This window comes from Cydia amplana, chromosome 5 (genome assembly GCF_948474715.1).
Source record: "Cydia amplana chromosome 5, ilCydAmpl1.1, whole genome shotgun sequence".
Taxonomy (NCBI): Eukaryota; Metazoa; Arthropoda; class Insecta; order Lepidoptera; family Tortricidae; genus Cydia; species Cydia amplana.
Window position 1 is genome coordinate 5,647,157 of NC_086073.1, and position 23,542 is coordinate 5,670,698.

Sequence of the window (23,542 nt, forward strand, 5' to 3'; positions counted from 1 at the left end):
AAATAACTTCCAAGCACTATTTATTTTGGTGTAGTTTTGTATAACATACCTATATTAAATATGGCTGAATCCTACAGATACATTTAGGGTTTAACGAGGCCCGACTCACTTTATTTTAAGTGGACTAAAGTGTATTTTTTTATTCGGTAGACTAAAACGACATTTCATACTTAGTATGAAATGACACATGATGTTCATACTATGAAATGTCATTTTAGTCTACGGAATAATAAAATAAAATTTATGTATATTTAGATAAATATATTTAGATACCAGATTTGCAAATAAGTAGTTATTTTACTTATTTTCATAATTACCTATTGTATTTTTTAGGGTTCCGTAGAACTAGGATAGGAACTCTTGTAGTTTCGCCATACGTCTTTTTGTCTGTCCGTCTGTCCGAGGCTTTGCTCCTTGATTGTTAGTGCTAGAAAGCTGAAATTTGGCATGGATATCGTATAAATCAGTTACGCCGACTCGCCGACTAAGTCGTACAATAAAAACTAGTTTTTTTTCTACCCTGCACGAAAGGTGAGGATGTTTTTTTTTGTTTCAACCCTGTAGTGTGGGGTGTCGTTGGATAGATCTTTCAAAACAAATACCTAGGGGTCTTCACGAACCATTTTTAGATAAACATAATATTTTCGGAAATAACCGCTCCGAGAGAAAAAAAAAACAAATTACCCTTCCCCTCTAATTTCGGACCTGGGGTCCAAAAATATGAAAAAAAAAAATCGTGAAAGTATAGAGCTTAGTGAAGGCTTTCAAGGAAAACTACTTATAGCGAAAGCGATCGGTAAATCCGTTTTTGAGTTTGTGCAAAGGTACTTACTACCTTTTGCTTGATGTTGTTATATATAGGTAGGATACTTTTTTGGCTCTTTTTTTTTTTTTCTTTTTTTAGGTAATCTTAAAATGCTAGACTGTAAGTAAAATTTGCATGCCTACACTCTCGGCGAGATGTGACGTTCGATTTATTCAAGATGAATGTTACCACCTAATTTATGTACCACATTTCAGGCAAATAAACGATATTTCTATTTCTATTTCTATTTCTACTGATACAGAAGACCCGTTCTTCTGTATAATAACTACGGAACCCTTAAATTCTTTTTACTTTTACTTACTATCAGTGGCGGATTTGCAGTCTTTGCCGCCCTAGGCCCAGACCCTGTAGCAGCGCCTTCAGCATCAGCACCCATCATATTGACTACATTTAGGTCAGGCAAAGAAAAAGTATAGAGGCAATGCTTGGGACACATTTTTAACTTAGTAACTTTGTTTGGATTCGTTAGGAGGTGAAAATATCAAAAGTCCCTGGCCGTAGCCCTTGAGCGGGGGTACCCACGTGCCTAATACTGTGCCTTATGGGAAATCCGCCACTGCTTACTATAAGTATGTTTTACCTACTACTTACTTAAATACATATTACTATTTATCAAGCGGTCGTTGGATGCGACCGGGGTGCACCGACTTGCGGTGACTGATCCATTAAAGCAAAGTCCAACGACACCAAGGACGAAGGTTCCTTCTGCATTAGTACAAAACAACAAAGACTCTCATGAAACCACAAGAAAGATGACATAACAATGCCGTCTCATCCCTTTGTTTATGACCCTCATAATCATTAGCGGTTTAAATTTGGTAGTTAATATGTTTATTGTTAGCCACCCTGTGTTTATGCGATCACAAAGAGCGCCTTATCGCTCGTATATAAGGGGCGTGAAGGCGCGCGCGCGCACACTCGCTTGCACGTCTCTCGCGCCGCACGATCGATTTCCCGCCCTTTGCCATTTCCACCGGCGCGCGAGTTCCTCTACGCGATCCAAGCGAGGTTAGTGTACGATTTTCACAAGTTTATTCGTTTGTGTGAACAAATTGGAGCGCGACTGCACCAGTTCGCATCTTTCAGTGTCGTGCTCGTTTGTTTTTGCTTGTTGTGTAATTAGGTTCCGTTGTTTTGTTTTCGAAATTGCAATTGGATTATTGTGTTTTTCGTAGTGATTTTTACTTGCTCGAAAGAGGTAAAATAAAATTTTAGTAAATAATTAAAATTTTGTAACACCTCTAACGTTTAGATAAGTAAAGGTATCTACTTACCTATTAATTTAAGTAATCACTGTTTCCTTTTTTTGGCTTTGCACACATTGCCGCGAACTATGGTATAAATAGGTAATCAATCGGTGTAAGCTTGCCCCCAAATATTTTTACTTATTTATATTTATTGTCATGAATAAATACATTCTTAAACCATAAATATGTAACAAACAGATGAATAACATTCCGAAAAAATTAATCAAGTACTTACCTAGTGTGATCAGTGCGATTGAGAGAAATGTAACATTAAGAGAAAGGTTTCTTAGTCATCAATAGACAAAATATATCAAAGTTGCTTGCGTAAGGAATACGTTTAGGTATACACTATACCTACATAACCGACATTGTCTAGTAACTGACTTTGTTATTGCGAGAGAAAAGCTATCGGTGCAAAACAACATGCAATTGTGCAAAATAATCGGGAACAAGTGTAATAACTTAAGCGCGTGCAGAGTTGACTGAACCGAAGATCATAGAAAAACATGTAGCAAAATACTACATAACAAATATGTATATCTATAGGTACTTACATTGTCTATATAACCATGCACACAAATCATGATAGTGCGACTTATCTACAGTGCATTATTGGCAATAGGTAATTTTATTTGTGAAAACGAGTACAGTACACATGTGTTCAAATTGCGTGTTACTACTGACCAACTTAAGTGACTTAAATAATTAATTGATTACGCTGCGTAAAATGTGGCCTTTCTCTTAATTTAGTCTGCAGTCTGCACTGTACACTTTGACTTAAAATATTTGAGTAGGTACCTATCCTTTGTTCGAAGATTTTTCTTCGACATATGTTCTAATCAAGTTCTTTGATAAACAGAATCTTATCAATGTATCTGCATAAAAACAACCTAAATCTGGAAAAGTCGCGTAGGTACGTAAGTTATTATTTTTTACAAATGCTTCTTAAATTCTAAATCAGCCTAATAATATTAATGTATTAAAAAGGTATTTTCTACTTTAAGTAATATGAATATTACTAATATGGGATCAACATTACTTAAAGTAGAAATTAATACATCTAATAATCTAATCTTCAGATTATGAAGCACAAGAAGCAGATTGGCAGCGTCAACAAACAAAATAATTTGTTGTCAAAATTACTTACTTCACATGCTTATTACTTGACCGAACTAATAAAACCCAAACCTAAGGTCGGACTAGTTAGATCTCGGAATGATTTTTGCATTATTAATAATAATAATATTTATTATAATTATAGTATTGTATATATGTATTATAATATATGTATATGTGTTGTGTTGTGTAGGTATAAATAATTTTAGTAGTATGTATGTTTATGTATTGTATTATTGTTGTAGAATTAAAATTTAAAGGTATTCTTTCTAGTTTAAATTTAGTTTTCTTGCACCTCCTAATTATATCATTTTTCATTTCTCCACTACCTAAAGGTTGTATGGAAGAGATCGCTCTTTAGCGATAAGACCACCTGTTGTTTACCTCTGTCTTCATGTATTATTTGTGTTTCCATGTACATTTATTTTGAGGTTGTGCAATAAAGAGGATTTGTATTGTATTGTATAATGCCTACTTACAAGCGATTGTGAAGTGAACCGTAACTTTTTTGGAAATCGATTGTAACAACATTGTGGTTGATTAGCAGTCTTTAATTAGCTAATACCTAGCCAATTTATATCGATTTACAACACAGCGTCATCGCATTAATCTTACGAACAATCCGCGCTAGTGATAAATCAAATCGGTTAATCTCCGAAGACAGGTGAATACTAAGCGATCTAAAACGGCGCGGCCACGTGCGGGCGTGCTTGGGCATCCTAAATGAGTCCTCAGCACTCACCTCGGGCCTAGCTCAAGTGTCAAGTCGGACCCGACGGCCGACATCCCTAGGAAGTCTTGTAGATTATCCGTGATATTCCTATGGATAATCGTTATTAACTATACATATTATACGATTTATACGTTAGATAAACGGTTACGATTAAACTTTGCTTTACTTAAAAAATATAAGTTGTGTAGGTAATTGAAAGTAACGGTAATTAAAATGCTAAGTTTTGAGACTAACCCAAACTAACCATTGACGAAACATTCAATACTCATACTCATTTTTGTCAAGGCCACAATAGATTGGAGCGAGAGAGAGGAGTTTGAAATAACTTGGCTTGGTAATATTTTGGGTGCGTTTTACTGACGCTGGCTGTAGTCGCAATTAGTTGAAGGTAGTTAGGTATCTTGAATTTTAGCTGGGTTGCAGTAAGCTTAGTTTGTGCATTGTTCATAGCTCTTTCTGTCTGGAAAAAGATAATTGATCCATATTGACCATCCGGCGGGGACAAATGGGAATATTATACTTACACCTCCTATTAACTTTACGTCCGCAGCTTAGTTCGCGTTGTATTCGGCTAACTTTTCTTTACTCTATCTGGTAACTTGGTAACACAAGAGATTTTACTTTTACAATAATTTCATACCTAGTTGAGAAAATAAAATAAACTTCAGCATTTCAACTCAAGCCTATATCAATGATGAGCAACACACATATAGTGCCATTCTACCATGAAATTTGACTCGCCTGCCATATATGCAGCATGAATACTGATGAATTTTCCTCAACAGTAAAATCGCCATGAGTTCCACGGACTTCCGCCTGGAGCGCAGCCAGGAGCTGTCGGCGGAGACGCGCGCGCTGGCCGAGCAGGAGCTGCGCGAGACCCCCGAGCGCGTGCGCGAGGCGCTGGAACGCCTGCGCGAACTGCTCAAAGAGAACAAGGACCTGAACTTTGCGGATGATGATGAAACGCTTACAATCTTTCTACGTCCCTGCAAGTGGTACCCGGAAAGCGCTCTCGCACTTGTGAGTACCTAGTATTATTAATTATTATGTATTTACCAAATAAGTCTTGAAATATAACAATTTTTAGTGTACCGCACAAACTTTGTTCGCGGTACACTTATGGGATCACATCGGTCTTGCAAATCAGTTAAATGTGTTTTTCTCAGAAACTTTTATTTGATAAGCTATCGGTATTCGGTTCTTACAAGAAGTGCTCTCTATTCTCGTCGACTTCCCTTACTTTTATCTTGGCCTGGCCCATTTTATTTGAAATTGCAATAGGTAAGTTTTTACATAAGTGGTTTCAGTACGCTAATAAAACTTGCGAAAGCTGTCGTTATTCTTAAAATGATAGTTATTACAAAAACCAGCATCATTATTTTGAAAACTAAATTGACCTCAGCTGAGCCGTTGTGTATGATATTTCGCCAGAAGTTCTACTCAATGCAGGTTATATAATTCATTGTTTAACCACGTTTGTCACTGCATCTGTATGAGCCACGTGAATCGCATATCGAAGTGACCAGTTGTTTGTGAAACTGGGCGCCGCGCCGCAGAATCCTTGGGGCACCATAATTCATCATTTCGATATTTGCCACGATGGATAATAATAGTTAAGTAGATAGTTTAATATCAAAATGAGCTGTATATTTTCGTTTGTCTGTGGAATGTAGGTAATTTACTTTAACCTACAGTGACATGGACTCGTATAAAAACGCTAATGGGCGTGCGTGCGTGTTTTAAATTAAGCTACATACTAGATTAGACTAATATATACCGTCACTAATATCTCAAAGTTTGGAGCTTCCGTGGACAACATTAAGTTCAGATATAAATGACATAATTTTTAAAAGTTTTAATAGCTGCTTGCAACTTGTTTTAACTTATTGCAAAAATACTCGATAACATTATTGGTCCTGTCAAGGTGTATCTAGATAAAATAGAAAACTAGATAAACATTAGGTATAAATATAGAAATACCTATGCAGTTTCATGCGACCCAAAAAACAATAGTAGGCATGAATCGTATTGATTATTTATACAATAAGTGCTCATTGACCGACAAATTTTACGAATGCCATACGAGCTGCCAGCAGCGTACCAAATTTGCGTAACTTTACCCATCGTAATGACGTACTGTTGAGTAATGTTTTAGTGCTAGATGTTAACGGTCGACTTCGTGGGACTGGCCTAGACCTCGCCGTTTAATATCTGCGTAATCTTTGTTATGTCTTTCTTATCTCTTTAATTACGTTTAAATATTTTTGAAATTATTTGTGCTGTGAGTTGTAGACCTCGTGAGACCCCATAGATCCGCAATTGTAAAACATTTCCAAAACCTGAATATTATTAATATAAAATTATCACCTCATAAAATTTCACAAGAATGAGCAATGCATAGAATAAAGCCGTCAAATGTACGAACGCATTTTTGCCCAAGTTGAAAAGAAAATATATCTCTCGCATTTCGCGTTTGCTCGGCCAAAAATAACTATATCATTTCTTATTCTTATTTTTTAACTACAGATCGATGGCAGTACAACACATGTTTAATCTGTACAATGTCTAAGTAGGTATGAATATTGATTAAATTCCTTCTACGCCAGTCTTGATTCCGTACGGCTAGGTACATTGTCCGTGCCCTACGGTGGCAGGTATGTAATGTACGTAATACGTGTGCTCCTATTGAATGCTGAAAACTACGAATAACAGCAAAAATACATTTATTTAGAAAACATTTAGGTATAGGTACAACTATTTCTGCATAAGTGATGATTAATTACCATTTGTATATTTACATAAGATATTACATTTCGTTTTTACAACACCAGAAGTAAAATTAATCTGTTATGGGCTTTGTCGTAACATCTTTATTCTTTGGCAGTAATTGTTTAAAAGTACTTATATAATATCCATATACTATCTAGTGAGTAGACATAACAACGATCGATTGTCGTCGCCTTTCACGAGCGTAAATATATGTGGATGAAAAAGGACAGACGTGTTGCATAAAATCATAGTTAGTTATTGTATGAGAAGTTTCATAGTTCAAAGCTGAGTGACGTTGATCGGTCCGCTAATTGGGGTTGTTGCAACCGGCCCAATATCTGTCACAGATTACTTAACAGTTAAAGGCATTATCAGTAAATGTTGTAATGTAAACAGTGTAACCTCTGTTTGTCCCACATACATTTACATATGGAGATACCTAGATTTTTACATGACGACATCCGGAAGAGCATATACGATAGCCGATGTCAAAGTGCATCGCTTATCGATATATGCTTGCTCCATATAAACTAACAGCAGCGTTTCAATAACAACGTTATCCCCGCCTAGCAACGTTGTGGAAACTACTTAGTTATAAACTGGATAGACGAGTGATATGCCTCCACGAGACTCGCTTAACCCCTGTAATTAGAACGCTTTCAACGAACAAATTGCTGGCAGGGAAATGTTGTCTAATATCTACGTACGTCGGAGAAAATTGTTAGGTTTTGATGCGAATCATTTTTATGGCAGACATGGTAAATTAAATGTCTTTGAGGATATAGTATAATTTTCGCGTCAGGGTTGTTTCTGTAATATCAGGTACAGTATTATACCAATTTACATCTTCGGGACATGTAAGTGGCTAGGCTATAGGGTTCTAGTTTGTTTGTCCGTGATATGATCAGATGAGGATATAATTGCAGTTATTGACCCTATTACTTTAAGCCTTTTTAAGGCAGAAGGAATATATTTTCTACCTGATTTTCAACTTTATTTCAAAGTAATAGGGTTCAATTCTGCATAATTCCTGACACGCTTATGCCTTATATAGGGTTAAAGTGAAATGATGGCATATCGTAATATTTGTTACAAATACTGAAACGTTTACGCTACCCTCTGCCAAGATTTACTCTCACCGACAGTAAACTCTCGTCCAGGAGACATGTTGTTAATTGGTTTATCCTTAGTTTATTTACTGGCGCTAAACATCGCCGCGGCAAGGACCGGCAGAATAAATATTGTCAGCAGCGCCCAATGTCAACTACTTCTATTACTCGGGTACAATACATTATAATACACATGTAAGTCACAGTTCACGTTCCGGGAGGGCACCGACATTGTTGCACTTTATTACGACTTTATAGCCTACATATGTTTCTATTGGTACTTTAATTCAACTGACAAATTAAACAATAAGTTATTGTTTAACAAATAAATATTGTTAGTTAAAATGATAAAAATAAATACCTAGTAAAACCATTGTAACTTTGAATCGTATTTGTACTTAGATTCTTAGAACAGCTTTTCGCCGAAACAATATACATCGTAAGTATACCAGACTAATTCCATCAAAGTAAAAGAATGAAAATTTCAATTTCGTATGTAATCTTGAAATAAATCGGAATTATTATCTATAGTGTGTCAAAGGACTGTTTTATTTCAAACTTGATGGAGAGAGTCATACTATCTTTGTCTTACACTAGTAAGAGCACCCAAAAGAAAAGGACGAATAGGTATAGTTTTTTTTGTTCCTATTTACTGACAAATTGGTTTGACCATCTATATGTACCTACTTAAGTGATTTTTTGATCCATCTTAGGACCGATATCACAGGTTGTTTATCTTATGAATTAATCACGCTGCCTCTGGTGCAACGTGCACAATTGTATTTATGAACTCGATGATTGAATCATACGGAAGAATGCAATAGTTCACCGTTCTACGATATTGGGGAAAACAGTGTGCCAAGGTTCCTAATGTTAGTATGAGCCAAGGTTTATAAACAATAAAAAATGTTACATTTTATAATTAGTTAAGTATTAGGCGGCAAACGATGGCAAAATCGCAACCCCTATAGTTTCGTCATGTCTGTCTGTCTGTCCGTATGTCACAGCCATTTTAACTGGAAAGTAAAGCTTTATTTTGGTGAAATTTGGAACGTAGGTGTAAATTGTGAGCCGGTACGGTACTTAGTATAGAAGTTAAAATTTGAAAAAGGCACTTCATAGTACTTTATACATGTAACTAAAAGTAAAAACGTACCGTCATTTGATAGGTCGTCTTTTTAAAAAAACTAAAAGTGAATGTATATTTTAAATAATTTTAAAATACCTAAATATTTTTGAAATTAGGTACTTACTCGCTTTGAAAGTAAAAAAAAATAACCCCCCCTCTAACTTTAGAATTAGCCGTACAAAAAAATTTGAAAAACTAAAGATAATATAGCAAGTAGTTTCCATGAAAATTATTTTCAGCATGATGGTTGAGCCATTAATGAGTTTTTTTTTTCAAATAAACTTCTCTTTTTATTAAAGATTGCTAATTACATTTTTGGCAACCGTATTGTGTTCTAGAAAAGCGCTACGACTTTTCATAAAATTTCGTTCTCTGAGCCTACTGCACCTTAAGTATATGTGCCAATGCCAACATGTACCTACTTACTCTTCGTAGGTAACTTTTAATTAAGCTCTGCACATTAAATATACATGTGAATAAAGTAAACAATGATATTACCTACATGTACTTACATAGAAGCTCGTGATTCATTCTTGTATTTAATAACTAATCGATGTTATTAAAAACATTGATGGGAGTTATATAATTAATATAATTAGCTTTATTTCCTAATACTCCTGACTCTTAAGGCTTATGTTATGTTACTCAAAGCGACTTTTACTTATTGAATCAATAATTTGGTGTGTTAGTAGAGTTAGCATATAGCTAGAATTAGATAATGATAGGTAAATTATTTGAATGATATATGTATGAGTAAGTATGTGTAATGCGCACAACTGCAAAATTATAAGCGTATCAAACTCGTAAGTTAATTTGCTTTGCCTACTCTTATGTTTTAATTAAAACTATATTTTTTATTTTTTTATTTATGGATGTACCTGTACCTAGTAATTACTTATTCATCATACAATAATCTTTTAATAATGCACGCCGGGTCTAAACCAGGTTTTAACAAAATGTGAGTAGGTAACGCATTAGGTTTCGGATGTTTTCATTCCGCCCAAGTATTTATTTTTCTATATACGCATACGCAATTAAATTACGCACGTATTTAGTACCTACAAGCCCTGCTTAATATAGGATCGTTGTACTGACACCAATAATATTTATTTATTTTATCATTAACTCATACATGAAATAATGAATAAATGATTAGTATCAATAAGCAATGAAGCGGTTATAGTGTAGTGTTTGTGTTAGATTACGATGGTCCAAAGGGCGGCGGCGCCGGGGCGGCGGCGGCGCGGCGGTGACACGTCCCGCGTTTGCGCGATATGAGCCGGATGCGCAGGCACCTCGCCTGCAGCCGCACCAGTAGGCACTACACTTAACACTTGATAACATTGATATGGTACTAATTATTTTGCCTTATTGCATTGGCTTATAAAAGATGAAAAAGTAAACATATCGTTGTCTTTCACCTTATTGCTTAAATGATATAGATATAGATTAAATGAGCAATTTTCTTCCATCGGTACCATGGTATGCAGACACTGTTTGTAAACTTTGTACTCTTGCAACGTCAAAGGGGTACCTACCTAAGCCTTGCCGAGAGTTTTTATTTTACCCAGTTGCGTCATTTATGCGTATCTAAATCTGTTTGTGAAGTGCCTTTTTACGATTAGGTACGTTTTGATTCTAGCTCTAAAGTGTTTCAATCACGTTGCGTTTTCTTTTGAAAGCGGCTTTACTGAATTATTCACTCGTTGACACAGGCCAATGAATAGACCATGTAATTCTGTATTCGTGGACGATGTGACGAACGAATAACACGATATCGTGCAGGATGATAACCGCCTCAACCGCTCGCCGGGCACTAGGTACTGATAAGCAAGTTGAACACCAATTACTTTTGCTGATACTAGTGTTTGCTCCTTTGTTTTCTATTTACGGTTTTCAAGTTTATTGCCCTTTCATCTTCAATATCTATATCTGTCAGGGTTCTTTTGGGTAGGTACAGAGGTACAGCAAAGTTAGCCTCTATATAATTGTTTTTGGATATCAGCGAAAGTTGCCAAATGTATTAAACATGTCCTTGTTAGGTCCGTGATATGATTTATGTTTAACTGATGCTGACTGTACATAGAAATTCTTGTGCAAAGAAAAATCGTACTACAAAAATTTGCCTCCTTGTGGTTTTCTCAATTTCTCAAAAAAGTTGTATCGTACCATATTGTAAGTGTGTTATTATAAGACAGTTTTAAGTAACTAAAATGAATATGATATACCTTCCTGCGCGGCATATTAAATGACATAATAATGACATATGTATGTCATTAATTTTATCCATTGGTGTTAAAAAGTAGCGAACACTATTATACAACGCGAATGCTGTTGAAGTAAAAAATGGTGAATGTCTTTATTGTTCACACATCTACACAACCTTTCTATCGATATATCTATCGATATTTCTTTCTGTCGATACATGCCAGCATAAGGCGCTTGTACAAAGTTTCATAACTAGAAAGTCTTAAGTGCATTCATTTTTCATAGTGATATATATCATTTTGATGGTGTCGATTGCAATCTATGTCGATGCAACGGCACCGATTGGCAGGTCCATTACATTTAATAACGGAATAATGATTAGGCAACCACATGGTTGCTCTGAAGGCATGGGTTGCCGCGTTATTGCAATCAGTCGTTAACCCGCCGCTCGCACGTGGTTGGGCAACCCGCGGTCTTTTGTATGCAGCTGAGGTCTGCTCGCAATTTAAATTATCCAGAAGATGGATTGCCCAAAATTTTAGATAAACACATTATTATTTGTAATAAGCAAACATGAAGTGCTTGAATGACGAGAGGCTTTTTTTACTTACGTATGTCTCAATGTTGACTAAACCGGCGGCCATTTTAGAATCTCAAGCATCTTCTTTCAATCAATCATATTACCTACATCTGAAAGATAACGATACCTCCTCCTCATCTTAACGCATCGCATCGCAATATGCATAAGCTATCCTGATGGTACAAATTATTCCGAAAGTGACTGCTAAGGGGAAACTATAGGAATGGCTTATTTGGTGTTATCCTAATTATTTATAGGTAGGTACCTACACGTTTCAATCTTCATTTCAAATCTTTAAATATTATTTGACGCGCAATGTATTGTATGTAAAACAATAACAAACTGAGCCATTAAGATGCATCTAATCCATAACTTAATAGATATTATTGAATACATGTTGCTTACAATGATACGTTAGGATTTTACAGTGTGATTTTTAATAGCATAATAAATTTAGGTGCATTAAACTTTAACCCGTGTTGTAATTTTCATGTACGTAATGGTCACTAAAACGGCCAGACAAGAGACAGTCGACTAGACTTCCCTTCGACTCTTAAGTCATGGCTGATTTGCTATACAATTTACCCACTTAAAGTAGATACATAGTTTCTTCAACAAATCATTTCCCGGTAGTTTGCTTGTTGTGTAGTTAGTAGTTAAAGTACTCAAATTATCCAAATCATATGAGGAAATGAGGTTCATTGTGTCCCCAGGTATCGTAAACGACTTGATTATTATGATGACAAGTAGGTACAATGTCACCAACTGTACAAATGGATAATATTTTTGTTTGCGAAAGGCGGAATTTATTACGCAGCGGTGAAATGCTGTAACAAATTTGTTTTAATTTCGATCGCGGTTAATGCTATATAGCTAACGAATGTAATAAACATATGTAGGTTAGCTACATTTCCTTCAATAAGTGTGTTGTATAAATTCAGACTACTTGTTCTTCGTTTACCTATAACTGAGATGAATCCACCATAAAGACCAGATAAAAACCAGCGCTCTGCGAGAAAAAATCTTCGTACAAAACCGACCTATATATGCCCGAAGAAAATATCATTTCATTATAATCGAAAAAAAAAAACTCAATCAATATGTTAACCATTATAGGGAAAGGTTATATGTATTTCTTGTTCCGAACTAAACACGGTTATAATTTACTAAAAATGCATGTTTTTCACAGATGCGAAGAATAGCAGAGTTCAAGCGCGACAATGCGTCGTTGCTAGACGGCTTGATGCCCGACCACGAGAAGGATGCCTTCCTCAACCACAACGTGGTGAACGTCATGAAGGGCCGAGACCACAAGGGTCGGCGGGTGCTGATCGTCAACGCTGGAGGTAAATACCTTATAAAATTCACCGGTCTAGGCACGTCCTACTTCTTGGCACAAAACTCTTGTCCCGTGACAGAGGGAATCTTGTTATTAACATACATCGGGGTTTTGGGTGCGGGAATCATTTCGTGTCTTTATAACTTTGTTCACTGTAAAATAACCAAACGATGAATTAGAGAAATAGGTAGTAAGCTCAAAAATAATGTGCTTCGAAATGTGTTAGTTTATGTTTCTTTCTACAGCACCTAAAACCCCAATGTATAGTTATTAGGTACGAACGTTACGTAGTAGGTACTAGGTACCTACCTATTACAGTATCACGTACGGTAAAAATCGACCAGGATTAGAATCTTTTATGTTTCGTGTACAGTAAATAGATATACATACATAATCAATGATTGGAAAAGTAGGATTATGTATTAAAAAAATACAAGAAAGTACTGTAAGCCTCTGAAATCCTACTTTTATTCATAAAAACAGGAGCTAAGCCGATTACTAGATAATTGAACGATGTAGGCATGTTTGATTGTAAATGAACAATTGTTTTAATACAATTACAAAATACATTGCATCTATTTTCCTTCAAGTTTAGGTATTATTTGCATATAGTGAATACAAAGTATAAATAATATGATGCCAAGAATTAATTAAGCAGGCCTACTTAATATTATATCGGTATCTTATCTCAATTCTTATCCTTTCAATCTTGAAACTAGGGTTAACTTGCTTTATCTAGATTTATGTGTAATGCTTGGTTTATATATTAATATCTGGGTGACCGGAAAACATAAAAAAACTCGAAAATGCGCGTTTTCCCAGAGATAAGACCTAGCTAGATCGATTTTTCGCCCCCAAAAACCCCCATATAGCAAATTTCATCGAAGTCGTTAGAGCCGTTTCCGAGATCCCCGAAATATATATATATATATATATATGTATATATATCGGTTATTTTTGTATGGAAATAACCGCGGTTTCGGTTAATAACCGATTACTTCCATACAAAAAATAACCGAAAATAACCGATTTGCATTCCGTAGTTTAAAGGTATTAGATTAAGAGATTAAACAAGCTGCCTTTACGTTACAAACAAGTTATTATCACGTTTATCTTTCTCAAAACAAAACAAACTGTAGAAAGTAACATCGTATTGAACGCTGGTGTCTGATCAGGATCCTGGGACCCGAAGAAGGTGAACGCGGACCAACTGTTCCGGCTTTTCTACCTGATCCACGAGGCCGCCATGCTTGAACCGGAGTCCCAAGTTCGCGGCACCGTCGTCATCATGGACTTCAACAACATGGGCTGGTCGCAGGTTAGTACTCATAATCTCTGATGAGCCAGGGCGCGTAGCCAACGTGCCAATCGCTCCGCTCCGTAGCGATCGAAACGCAACTGTCACTGTCGCACTAATATGGAAGTGATAGAGAGACACAAAGCCGGCCGCCTGTTACTGTCATACTAATATGGAAGAGAGAGAGACAAAGCGATTTGATGGCGAAGCGATAGCGATTGTCACCTTGGCTAGGCCGCCTGGACAGTTATTGTTACTGATTTGCGGGATCAGTTCTTACGACCTGCCTAGCAGTCGAGACACCTACCTATAAGCAAATAAAAATAGTCCCGTTTATCAAGTAGCGAATATTTTATTTTATAGTGCCTCCCTAAGGCTCAAATATGTGGAAATATTCGCTGTATTGGGTAAGGTGTTGGTAGCTCAGCTGGCAGAGCACTGGGCTAGCGATCCAGTGGTCGTTGGTTCAAGTCCCACCCAAGACAGAGAATTTTTCCAATTTTAGTTCGATTCAAGCTTAGTAGACAATGTTTTGTAAACGAACATATGAGGTTCCTTTAGGACGGTTTAATAGGCATCAAGGGTCTGGTGATGTACATGTAACAAGTATTCACATACAGGTACTAATTTCACTAATTTGTTTATACTACTATAATACTTAGGTATGTTTGGAAAACATACGTTTGAGGGTTTGAACCTACGACTTTTCTGACTCTTGATTACCAAGTGCCAAGAAGGAGTTAATTGGTGCTTTTAACATCTTTTAGTGTAAATAATTATAATCAATTAGCGTAGTACGGCTTTTGGTTTTGATATATCGGTTACCTTACTTCGACAACACTCACTTTCCTCTGTTGACACTTAGTTTTCAAAACAGCCAGCCAAGCACGTGTAAAACTGACGATGAATTGTTTTAAAACACGGCTTGAACACTGGAGATGTTTCTTATGCTAGTTATGCAGACATACATGTACAATTGTACATATATTAGCGAGATGTTCTTAAGCATCGGTACAGATTGACGTGTGCATAAATATAACTTTCGCCAAAATACCCATGCTTTTGTAGAGAAATTATATCCTGCCTAGTTATTATTATAATTCCTTAGTAGGAAATAATATCGTTCTTAAGTTACATGAAGTTCGGAGACTGGACCGCAGAAGCAATTCTTTCCGTCCGTCTTTTTGGGAGGTAGCCAGAGTTTGACCACGTGGCTAGGATAGGGGACTTGTAACGTCAGTTTTAGCTTATACTTCAAATGATTACCGCGTGTTACCTCAAATTGTACATCTACGTTCTTTTTACTAGGCATTTACACTAACCTTGCACTAATTCTACATTCATTAATTACAACATAGCATGCACAACGATACTGTTTTAGTTGGTAATCCTTACATTTATCTTAGATCATAACAGCCATTGCGCTTCATTGTTGAGTTTCTAGTTTCGCCATCTACTCGTACCTATGTCTTCACCACATTTAAAATAACTTGTAATCTTTTAAATACATCTCATGGTTTACTTACATTTTATGTAATTTGACGTTAAAATGAAATGAAATGAAAGTTTATTCACGAGAACATATGGTACAGTAGATGTTATTAAGTGTACATATTGACCCATGATGTGTTCGGCCTTATGGCATGTGAAAATTATTTGTATTGACATAGTTCATGCATGTCAAAGGAAAATACTAAATTGTCAAATAAAATTATTAAATACAAACATCAAGTTTCAAGTCTCAATCTACAGTCAGTTAGTTACATACAATATATGTACCACCAATTAGCCCATATTTAATTGGTACATCTGAGTATTTAAACGAGAACGTATACCAAGTCGCCTAGCCAAAAAGCTGTATATGAGTGCAATTTTATATGATTTGTTTTGACGACTTGTCTGCCCTAGTCGGTACTGAAGCTGAAGCCGGTGGCCCAGGGCCAAAACCTCTCCAAATTTCATTATAATTGATCATTTCATTATGTGGCAATCATTTCTTGAAATGATCGGTTGGCCTTATCCTGAAAAAGTCAAACCTAACCTAACCATATCATGAAGTGATCAATTCTAAAATTACATTGCATGATATGATCAAATTCAATGATCATAGAATATAATTTTCACTATCTAAGTATCCACAATATAATTAGCCTTATTGAGCTTATCTTGGCTTAGTTAATTTGTGTAATAATGTCCTATAATATTTATTTATTTTATTTAACTTTCAAGTCAATTAGGTTAAGAAATCGAGCACTCACTTGTTAACGATAGATTAACGTTGTACAAACATAGCATCTGTGTTATTGTTACGAAGCGCGTGATTACACATTGTATTCGTGTTTTATGAATCTACAGACATGTGAATAATATAAACTTTTAATCTCTTTACAAAATCGTGATACTCGTTTTCGCTTTATGTACCTACACCATTCCTAGTAGAAGTTGATATGCTTCTCGTACCTGATGCTAACATACACTAAGACTCATGGTTATGTATTTATTTTTGAACCAGTCCATGGTTTCATCAAGCCGCAACCTATTGCACAGTAATATTAATTATTTAATTTTTTAATCAAAACACTTGTAGTTAGAAAGTTAAAAAAACAATTTTAATATAGTAGGTATACTATAACTACTTATAATGTGACATCTGCAATTATTATAAGAAACGCAGTAAACGTATATGCAGTCTACCCAATTCATGAATACACGTCTTGAATGAACCTAGATTGAGACGCACACGGCTTTGCAACAAAGACGCGTCATTGGCCTCTGCACTGCACCTATTGTGTTAGGGTTCATCGTGGCTTGTTCAGGTGTTTGGCACGCTAGCCCACTCCCTGAACTCATTAGGGAAGCCGTACAACAAATTACAAAAACCTTTATTCTTAATGAGGTTATTCAAAATCAAGAAATGTGCCGTATTGTAGAATATACATGATCGAAGAACTGATTTTACTGATTATTGAATAAATAACTAAAACTGAAATAATAAAATAACGATAATACGCGTGTACAAAGCGATATACTTTGTTTATATATTGTTGTTAATATACCTACGCTTATCGCTTACATACTCGTGAGTGAGTATTGTCCGATAAAGCAAATCTTGGTAAACAAATCTAGGTATTAATGCAGCACCTATCAGTTTAAAAATGTATAGTAGGAAGTATACATATAACCTTGTAGCATTTTTGCAACGAATAATAATGATAACATCCATCAAAATCTCAAATAATCCGCAAGCCTTTGAGCCAATGTCTAGTATAACTTGACCTCTAGAATTAAAACAACAATGCGCAACCAGAGATCACACTCAGTACTGGTATCGGTGAGGTGAACGCTCCGTACTGGGTGGCAGTAACAGCTGCTATCGAATCACTTTCACTCGCCATCGCACGCGCATGCCGAATGACAAAAGACGCGCGCAACCACAACAAAGGGACTGGGGTGCAGTTCAACGGGCAACTCGTGACATTACCTGACGTACACTCTGACTTATGACAAATGCGGCATGACCATAAATACCTATACCATAGGTAATTAGGTACCTATTACAGAAATATCCATATATCCGTTTTTCGTGCTCAAATGCAAATTCGCTGGTGAAATTGCCGCTTTTAACCAAAGTTCATTCGTGTTCAGGTCGTGTTTAAAAAATAAAGAAAACAATTACGGCTTGTCACTCTTAGATCAAATATCAATAAAAAAACACAGGCTTAGGTGTAGAGTCGTCTCAAGATTGCTAACTATTTTAAAGGTTAGTAGAGCATATATATTTTTACTAACTGTATACTTACCTAGTTTACACGTTTCTGTAGTTAGGTAGGTATATTAGATAAGGTAATATTATGTTATGACACCGAGTGGTATATATTATTAGTGCAATAACCCAGTTTCAACACCCAAAAAATAATTCAAACTTTATTATGTTTATACTTACTTATCTGGGGGCACGGCAGTGCCCCCGCCAAGTCGAGCATATACCTTATTCTCGAGTAGGGGCAGTACCAAACTACTACATCTGGGGGCCGATTTTTGAAATTCGACCGCTCGATTTCGTGTATTTCGTTCAGTAATATCTCCACTACTAATAGAATAGAAAACAAGTGGTCAATACCACTAGATTCCCAATTTCTATCGCTCGTATTTGAAAAATCAGCAATTCTCCGTTTTCCACCGATTTTCAAGTGACGAAATCGAGCGAACGAAATTCAAAAATCGGCCCCTGGACGATTTTGCATGAAACTCACGTCTTCGCACGCTGGAGGTACTTGCACTGTTCATCGCGTGATTCACACACCGCTTAAAACAATGTATTTGTTTAAAATTGAAGTAAGTATTTAGTGAATGCAATTACTCCAAACAAAGGATATTTGATATCGTCCTTTCTATTGTCTCTTTATTTATTGTTAAACGTATAAAACTTGGTATTTATGGGACTGTTACAAAATGAGAGCAACAAAGGTAACCTTTATTATAACCTTTTATTAATTCAGTGCTCCACGATATAAGTAATATAATATAGTTATTTTGTAAGTATTAAGTACATAATTTTGGTCCTAAATTTAATAAAAATTGTTTGTTATGTCATAATTATATGATTGCCCCTTTTACTCCCGGAGGCTTAGAGCTTCGTTATACCAATAACCAATACAAATACAATTCTTATTGAATGCCAATTGATATATCCAAGTAAAGCTTAGGTAACTCTTTACCAAAGTATACCTATACTTACGGACAAGATTTTAAAACGGATACCGGATCTTCATTATCTAGAAAAACCTTCACGACACATTTATATGAACTACTTATGATGAATTATTAACACACAATTCACGTTAGTATATTAATCCCATAGATTAAAACGTCATATATCATTATCATATTATCAACCAAATTTCCATCTATTACATCAATGTAAGCTATATGGTATCTATTAATAGATTTTATTACTTTATTTTAGTACACATATCAATTGTTGTGCGTAGGTAATGGATTGTCAAACTTAATTTTCATACCACGTGTCTGTCACCATTGTTCCAAACACATAATTGTTATAATCAACCTTCCAAGTTGTTATGATCGAGTTCCTACACTTAATTACCAATTATCGATCGTTATGCTTGCAATAAGATTTGTAAACAGTCAAAAGATTCTCAAATAACCTTCTGATTTTACGAAGGTGTCATGGATCAATTTTCACGGAGCTGACATGATCGGACGGTCAACGAATCGATCTCCGAGGAAAATGTTACTCGACTCAGGGTTTAGACTCAAGGGACGTCACGTCCGAGGCTAGTACCTACATAAAACAACGTTTATTCCGGTTATAGTGTTACATGTTAGGAATTTTGAGATGCATCACGCGTCGAAGATCGACCTAGATGCAATGAGAACAAGGGTGTCCAGGCACATCTCCAATTGTGTAGACTTATTTGAAAACACCTCTCGATCTTGCTCAGTTTGTTCAAGTTATCTGCAGTGCTAATTTTTGCCAAGTAGGGCTCTCAGATAGGTCAATATTTTAGTTAAACATCCGTTCCAAGTCGCAGGGCGATGGAGGAAGTGTGTTTTCCTCTCCAAATGGTTAAAGGACATAAACGTTTGACGGGTAAATACCAGTAGGTGTGGGCACGTTTTTCCTATCTCGGCGGCGCGCTGGTGTCCGATGTTGAGGGTGACACCTGCGGTCAGCCGCAAGACGGCCCTGATCTATGCAGTGTTTAATATAGCCTATTTATCGCTAAGTAGGTAGCTGCAAATTGTGCCTAAAAAATCATTTCTGTTGGTAGCAATTTTCAAAGATTTGGGTTAGATGCAATCTTATTTAGCTAAATAAACGTTATTGTAACAGAGTTAATAGGTACATACACTGTATATCCGTAAAAATCTGTTTCGGCAACATAACTACCTATTAACATTGTTTAAGTATACCTAGGTAGGTACGTCCGTTTGCACTTGAAGTACATGTAGATAACTTTGAACACTACCATTTATCACTAGTAAGTGCCTATTAAGTATCATAATTAATGTAACTGATTATATCATACAATAAGTAGGTACTTATAAGTCTTATAACATTCGTAGGTAGCAACCGATACTGGAATATCTGAAATTAAAACAATACTTATTATTTTATCAGCTGAGAAAGTGGGTGCAAATACTGCAAATAATCATGTATTTGTGCTTTAACCCTCCTTAATTTTGATGCACCAAATACGTCGACAATTAACTTGCCTATATTACTCCCGTAAAGACACTAAAGACGTGCCCTATGGGCGAAATGAAGTTGGCCAGTACATCGGTGTCAAATTGCGTTATGTGCAACAAATGCGCGACAGTCGCAACTAGGAAAAAAAAACTTATACATATTTATTAGTTTTTTATAAACAATGAAGTGTAGTTGTTCGATTTTGTTTGCAGACAATGGGTCTGACGCCGTCGTTCTCGAAGCGGCTGCTGACGTTCATCCAGGACGCCATGCCGCTGCGGCTGAAGGAGGTGCACTTCGTCAAGCAGCCCATGGTCTTCAATGTCGTCTGGAACATGTTCAAGCCCTTCGTTAGGGAGAAGCTCAAGACCAGAGTGAGTATACGTGCCTACCATTCATATTTTTTCTTGGCAAGCCAGAAATAGCTCGAGTTGGAATAGCAAGCATAAGACTACGAGAAGTAAAAGTTTATAATTTTATTGTTATTTATGTCATTTTTTTGCGAGATATTATTGTTTATTTTTATTTAATTTTTTTATTTGGGTAACATACAGCACATAATTACACAATAAGGTAAAAGATATATATTTAGAACATAACCCAAAACAGTTTTCACTTATAGTTATTACAAAATTCCTTTGCTCCGAATAAGAAAGTACAATTTATAATTTATTAATTATTTTGAATTTAAAAGTAGAATTTATCAGAAACATTCAGTAACGAGCACGATTAAAAATGCATTGCATCAACAAATCGATACATCACCTATATTTCTCTATGCCTATATCGATATCTGCTAACAAATGTAACTAGGTATTTGAATGTTTACACAATTACCTATGCTTAGACTTTGCGAAAAAATCGAAATAGTATTCACAAGAATTGCTCTCTGAAACCCGCAAAAACGCACCAAAAGAAACCGTTTAAATCTCTCAACGCATATGCAGACAGAAGCCCTACTGTTTTAGCATTAGCAATATATTCGGCCTCTACATGCCTTGGAAAACCAATTTTCATTTCTCATGCTCTGAAAGTGGCTCATTCTTTATCTATGAAGTGGGTTCAAATTGGTACGTTTCGACCCTAGGGCGTTTTACTTTCCAAGTACATTTTTTTTACTAAGTACCTATTAATTTAAGCAATGAAAATTCGGATCAAAGGGAATTTATCTTATCATTTCCATTCTGATATCTGCGGTTTTTTGTCAAGCGACCCACGTGCACGGGTAACATTTATTTAACTCGACTGATAAAAATAAATGATACTGATTATTGATTGTTAAAATATTGAAAACAGAGGATGGCGAATCCTGTTTCCACCGTGATACAGTTTAATACTAGTACGGGGAACAGATGTAGCTTACTTTATTCATAAAAATCATAAAATGTTGTATATTATTTTATTGTAATCTTTAATAATAGTGCAGTTAACTGACCAATTGTAGACCTTATTCTAAAGACTTAGGGATTGGGGTTGGTCACTGAACTGTGCTGTAACTACGTCATTATTTTCTTAGTTTATGTTTATTAGTTGTGAACTAAAATGTGAGCTAAAATATGTCCTTTATTACTGAATAAAGATATTTGTATATTTAACTCCCGATTGCATAAATAACGATAATTTTGTCTCAATTCATGTTTTATAAAATACGCATGTATTTTACTTTCTTCGTATTCGAAATGAATATAAGTAGGTTATAGTATGAATTATAGTAGTATAGTATGAATTATAGTAGTATAGTAGAGTTTTTAACATGGGTGAAAGCTCCCAATGCGGACTCGAACTAAATATTATCTCGCTAGAAACTGGCCCTTTCGTCACTTGATTAGCAATCTACTATTGAATTTGGAATTTAATGCGCGAAATGTGTTATGCGTCAGTATAGGCATACGAGCAAGTGGCATAACATCTGCGGGCAGAATATGTCTCCCTCCTTTTATCATTACGTTCCCCTCCCTTAGTTTTAACACAGATGTTATACATACATACATACATACATACATACATCACTGGCTCAGAGACCCAAAGAGGATCTTGGCCTCTGACACAAGAGAGCGCCACTCTACCCTATTCTGTGCCACTTCGCGCCAGTTGGGTATTCCAAGGGCGGACAGGTTTTACCACAGGATAGGTATAACACAGATGTTATACCTATGTTTAACCTAATCATCATTAATTCTCAGATCTTCTTCCACGGGTCAAAGATGCCGTCTCTGCACAAGCACCTGGCGCCGTCGCACCTGCCGTCCGACTACGGCGGCGAGCTGCCCGCCATCGACTACCGCGGCGCCGAGTGGTACCCCGTCATCAACGAGATCATGCCGCACATCGAGAAGTGGAACTCCTTCGGGTTCGCCAACACCTCGTAAATGCATTTAATGGTTTTTTATTCCTTGGTGAAGCGTATTTGTCTGGTTTCGTGTGTTGACTTATATTAAAATTGATCAGCACCCCTAGCACATGATTGGCGCGACAGTATCTCGCGAATATATCCGTCTTTTTCTAACTATGTTAATAAAAGAGGGACAGGTAGTCTATCTCGCCGCGAGATACTGTCGCGCCAATCATGTGCTAGCCCGGCAGGTCAATTCAGCCACCCAAAAGACTATGCAAAGAATAATCAACACCATATAGACATTCAAGATCTAGGTCCTCAAGGTTTCAAATAGGTATCAAGAATTTCCATAGGTCTTTATTAGATGGCTATAAGCAAGTTTAATATGCGTTAACACAAATGCCCCTTTCACACCTTTAACAAATGCTCTTCGCTAATGTTTTAAGAATGTGGATAAGCCACAAATACCCTTTGTATGACAAGCCGCTCCCGTGGGTTGTAAATGGATTCCTTTCACGTACAACCTCGAGGTCCAGGCTAAGATAAAGGGGTCAGAGTAGATTAATAGAAGATTGCCATAAACAAGTGTTTCTATACAGCTAGCACAAAGGCTGCTGCTGTTGTTCAGATTAGGGTT

The 23,542-nt window shown here is 36.2% G+C and overlaps 1 protein-coding gene and 1 non-coding gene across 2 annotated transcripts; both read left to right on the forward strand.

Moving 5' to 3' along the window:
• The first annotated feature begins 1,707 nt into the window (after window positions 1-1,707).
• Window positions 1,708-23,013, forward strand: LOC134647849 (clavesin-1). The gene is made up of 6 exons (XM_063502181.1): window positions 1,708-1,834; window positions 4,708-4,945; window positions 12,910-13,066; window positions 14,235-14,377; window positions 20,783-20,944; window positions 22,754-23,013. The coding sequence occupies exons 2-6, from the start codon at window positions 4,718-4,720 to the stop codon at window positions 22,937-22,939; spliced, it is 876 nt and encodes a 291-aa protein (XP_063358251.1). The 5' UTR covers window positions 1,708-1,834; window positions 4,708-4,717; the 3' UTR covers window positions 22,940-23,013.
• Trnaa-agc (transfer RNA alanine (anticodon AGC)) lies at window positions 14,769-14,841 on the forward strand. The gene has a single exon. It is a non-coding gene; the product is annotated as a tRNA-Ala (tRNA).
• Window positions 23,014-23,542: the final 529 nt, after the last annotated feature.